Raw genomic sequence first — 4,696 nt, forward strand, 5'->3', positions numbered from 1 at the left:
GTGTAAATATAAAACCCCAAACTTCTTCAAGCTTATGTGGTAAATGATACAGTCTTACGATGGTATAGGAATGACGTCAGTTCAGTTCGTGATATTAAGTTGAGAAGAATTGAGGAGAGAGAGAGAGAGAGAGAGAGAGAGAGAGAGAGAGAGAGAGAGAGAGAGAGAGAGAGAGAGAGAGAGGTGATTTGTTTTCCAAGTAAGCTGATTTCGTCGATCTTTCCGTTGTCTTCCGAAGTCCTGTTAAAGTTTTGTGATCACACAAAAGAGTACCGCCTTCATGCAGTAAAGCTATCAAAGGTTAAACACACCGATAACATTCCACCGGTCACCCCTTTCCCACACTGCGATCAAACCCCACCCCCCCTTTCGTGGGCTCTGAAAGTTCATCCAGTGTCTATTTCTTCTGCATTTCTGTCCGTGTCTTCCGTGTGCCTGTGTGTCTGTCTGAAAAGCCAGCTGACCTTGTATATATCCCAAACATGCTGAACGCCAGCTGTCCATTATATAGCCCCGCCCTTCCGTAACCATGGAGACTCATGAGCTGCTCTGTGCTCTCTCTCTCTCTCTCTCTCTCTCTCCCTCTCTCTCTCTCAATCGGTGTACACCAACTGTCTCTCTTTTTAAAGGCACAGTCCATATTGAATACACCTTAGCATGTCGTCATAGTTTTTACAGATAGCGAGGGGTGTCAGCACACTTCTCCACCAATGTAGAAATGCAGTTTACCTGTAGTACCAAACTGGCATTTCTGTCTGTAACAAAATGAAACCCGTCTTGTGTCGGAGTGTTTTGCTAATAATGTTCGTGCAACATTATGCTGAGTGATCCTGAGTACCTGACTGCAGACCGCAGTCCCTACACTATAATGGCAGAATATGGCATTAAAGGCAAAACTTTTGACAGTGCGGAGGATCAGAGGGACCTTGGGGTCCGAGTCCCCAGAACACACAAAGCTGCTACACAGGTTGACTCTGTGGTTAAGATGGCATATAGTGCATTGGCCTTCACCAATTGTGGGATTGCGTTTAAGAGCTGAGAGGTAATGTTGCAGCTATATAGGACACTGGTCGGATCCCACTTGGAGTACTGTGCTCAGTTATAGTTGCCTCACTACAGGAAGGACATGGAAACCATAGAAAGGGTGCAGAGGACATTTACAAGGATGCTGTCTGAATTGGGGAGCATGCCTTATGAGAATAGGCTGAGTGACCTCGGCCTTCTTCTCCTTGGAGCGATGGAGGATGAGAGGTCGCCTGATAGAGGTGTACAAGATAATGAGAGGCATTGATCGTGTGGACAGTCAGAGGCTTTCCCCAGGGCTGAAATGGCTAGCATGAGAGGGCATAGTTTAAGGTGCTCGGAAGTAGGTACAGAGGAGATGTCAGGGGTAAGTTTTTTTTTACACAGAGACAGGTGAGTTTGTGGAATGTGCTGCTGGCGGAGGTGGTGGAGGCGGAAACGATACGGTCTGTTAAGATACTCCTGGATGGATACATGGAGCTTAGAAAAAGAGGGCTATGGGTAAAGCCTAGGTAGGTCTAAGGTAGGGACATGTTCGGCACAGCTCTGTGGGCCGAGAGGCCCATATTATGCTGTAGGTTTTCTATGTTTCAACTCAGAAGACGGCCACTGGGTTTGTCCAACCTTCCTTTAATTTGCTCTTACTAATCAATCCCAAATGCCGATTGGCCACTAGTTGATTGGTCACCGATTGCTCTATTGCACTGCCGTGAGCTGCCCCTCGGACAATGAGCCTTGTTGAAGTCCCCTCCTCTCCAGATTTCCGATGTCCAGGTTGGCCACTACTCAAAGCTACCGGACTTACCTCTCAGTGATGACCGTGTCAATACCAGCAACATGACACTGGCAACCGAGTACATTATCTTAGACAAGACACCTGCCAAATCTAATGCCACTCCCCTTCGCACTACATATGGACTGCTGCCTATGTGTGCATATTGATCTGTTGTCCCCACATGTTCATTGATCTCTTTCCCTCTCTGCAATGTGAATACCCCAGTTAAAGCCATCTCCTGCGTGTGTGCTTCTATTTGATATGTAGTTACACAGACACACTGCAGGTTGACATTTGAGTACAGAAGTGATGACCATAAGTTTCTCTATTCCTCCAACGCTTAGACAATTCTAGATCTAGATTCTTTGTTGTCCTCACAGTTCCAGTCCAAGAAATACATTTGTCTCTTTCATATTTTGCAAGGGACAAGTAAGAAACGGCAAGAAGAAAATACACAGATATAACTGTTAGTAAAAATTTTATTGGTGGCTTATTATACAAATGCGCCAAGTGAAGATGCTGTACCTATCTGCACGCAATGCAACAAGGACTGCTCACTTGGAATAACTTTACAATTGACTTAAATTGTGGTGCTCCTGACAATGTTGCAATGTCATTATGGGTGCAGTAAGAATTAGGCTGAGTGATGACACCTGACAGCTTTACAAACATTTGTGGAATGTAGAAAGGCACCAACCCTATGAATTAATGTATCCTCCAATATAATTTAGGAATTGAGCTTCTTACATTGCATAAACAACTGATTAACACATGCTTACAAACTTCATTGCATTCCAACAGTTGCTACATGCTCTCATGACTCATGCGGTCCTTTCCGTGGATGCAGACTTCTGGGAAGCATGAACACACTTCAGATTGGCATCATGCACCGCATCCCACATCAGTAGCAGTTCGAAAGGCCGAAAACGGTGCACTAGCAGCAACTCACGGTAATAGCAAGGATTGAAAGAGTCATCTTGGGTTGAAGGAACCCTGATTCCAGCTGTCCTGAATCCGCTATGGGAGTGTGGGGCTAGTCCAGCCTTGGCCAGACACATCCCCAAAAATACATCATCAATGGGGTATAGTTCAAGGTCTTGGGCTATGTGGTAAATGATATGAGCTGTATACACAGACATAAGTATGCCCCCTCCACCAATGTATGGTGGGTACGACTTGATGGTGGTCACTATTTCTGGCACATAATACTTGCTCGACTTCTGGCGTTTGGGCCCAAACCCATAAATGAGACGGCCCACAAACAGGTGTTGGTGAACCTTCATGCCTAGCAAGTAATCAACCATGTTATCGGTGTTGGCAAAGACATCATCATCTCCATTGAAGATGAATTTAGCACTGGGGTAAAATTCACTGATCCACTGCAGCAACTTGTATTGTTTGAGGGTGAGGTTGAAAAAGGTATCCAAGAAATCCCATTGTAGGACATCTCTGTGTTCTCTGTTTTCCATGGCTAACAGCTGATTCAATTTCCTACTTTCTTTTTGGTCAGGAGAGACACCAGAGATAAAGACTCTCTTAATTAGGACCCCATTGAATTCGCGTTCTCTGCCCCAGGTCTTCCTTACCATTTCACGCCGATCCTGGTGGAAAGGGTGAGATTTGATCACCAGGAGCAGGAAGACATTCTGAGATCCTTCTCGACCACCACATTTGTCTGGGACATTTTGAATCATGTTAAATTCTCGACAGTGTTTATACATCAAGAAGTTTTTTATGTGCTCTTTCTCTTGATGAAATGAGGACAGGTGCAGCAATGTCGTGTTCGCGTGGCACTTTGGCTTGAGCACTGATTTAGTTGCATCAGCAGTAACAACCTTGGGCAGATCTTTGCGATGAAAGGTTTCTGCAAGATCATCAGTCTCACGACGTTTGTCATTATCCCAGAACATGAAGAACAATCCAAGAGTAATCAGAACACCCGGCACTACTTTCTCATAGAATCGCCGATGTCCTCCCATCTTTCACCTGAAGTAGAGAAAGATATGGATTAATTCAGAGAAAACTTTATATTTACATGATGCTTGAGAAGAATGAGAAGTTAAGCTATAATGAGGTTCACTAATGCTTTGTAATATTGACCTCAAAATGGTGGTGAGGTAAGGAATAGGCAGGGCCCGTCGCCCTGCTGAAATTTTAATTGACCTGAAGCAGTCCATCCCAGCAGAAAGACAAATTTACCTATAGGATACCAACTCTGTCATTAAACTGAAAATCGCATAGTTTCTTTCTGGGCCTTAAAGGTATATGATTTCAAAGGGTTTATTCCACCTCGCTTCACAGGTCTCATCACTCCTCTCGGGGCTTAAACTGAACTGAGACAAAGAGCAATATAGCACAATGCAGACATTTTGGCCCATGATGTAGCACCGAACTTTTAACCTGCTCCAAGATCAATTGATTCCTACTCTCTCAAATAGCTGTCCATTTTTCTTTCATCCATGTGTCTATCTAAAAGCCTCTTAAATCTCACTGATGCATCTACCCTTATCACTACCCAGGCTGTGCATTCCATACAGCCACCATTTTCTTTTTTTAAAAAAATACTACTTCTGACAAACCCCTATACTTTTCTCTAATCACCTTAACATTATGCCCCCTCATATTAGTCATTTCTACCCTGGGAAAATGTTGTTGGCTCTCCATTCTTCCTAAGCCTCTTACCAGCTTATACGCCTCTATCAAATCACCTCTCCCCACCTCCCCACCCCCAACTTTGCTCTAAAGAGGAAGGTCCCAGCTCGCTCACCATTCAGGTTGAGTTCACAGGTTACTGATACTATGGAAGATGATGTATTATTGACCATTGATTAGTAACTGAATGTATGGCAGTGCAGGGAAGTTAACGTGTTAGCATAGCTACTGAAAACATCTGATTTT

General features: G+C 44.2%; 1 protein-coding gene across 1 annotated transcript; it reads right to left on the reverse strand.

Annotated features, from left to right (window-relative positions):
• Positions 1–2,619: 2,619 nt before the first annotated feature.
• On the reverse strand, positions 2,620–3,777 carry LOC140720573 (N-acetyllactosaminide beta-1,3-N-acetylglucosaminyltransferase 3-like). The gene is made up of 2 exons (XM_073035409.1): positions 3,385–3,777; positions 2,620–3,177 (listed from the first exon to the last, which is right to left on the reverse strand). The coding sequence occupies exons 1-2, from the start codon at positions 3,775–3,777 to the stop codon at positions 2,620–2,622; spliced, it is 951 nt and encodes a 316-aa protein (XP_072891510.1).
• Between the last annotated feature and the right edge of the window lie 919 nt (positions 3,778–4,696).

Source organism: Hemitrygon akajei, unplaced genomic scaffold (genome assembly GCF_048418815.1).
Source record: "Hemitrygon akajei unplaced genomic scaffold, sHemAka1.3 Scf000045, whole genome shotgun sequence".
Taxonomy (NCBI): Eukaryota; Metazoa; Chordata; class Chondrichthyes; order Myliobatiformes; family Dasyatidae; genus Hemitrygon; species Hemitrygon akajei.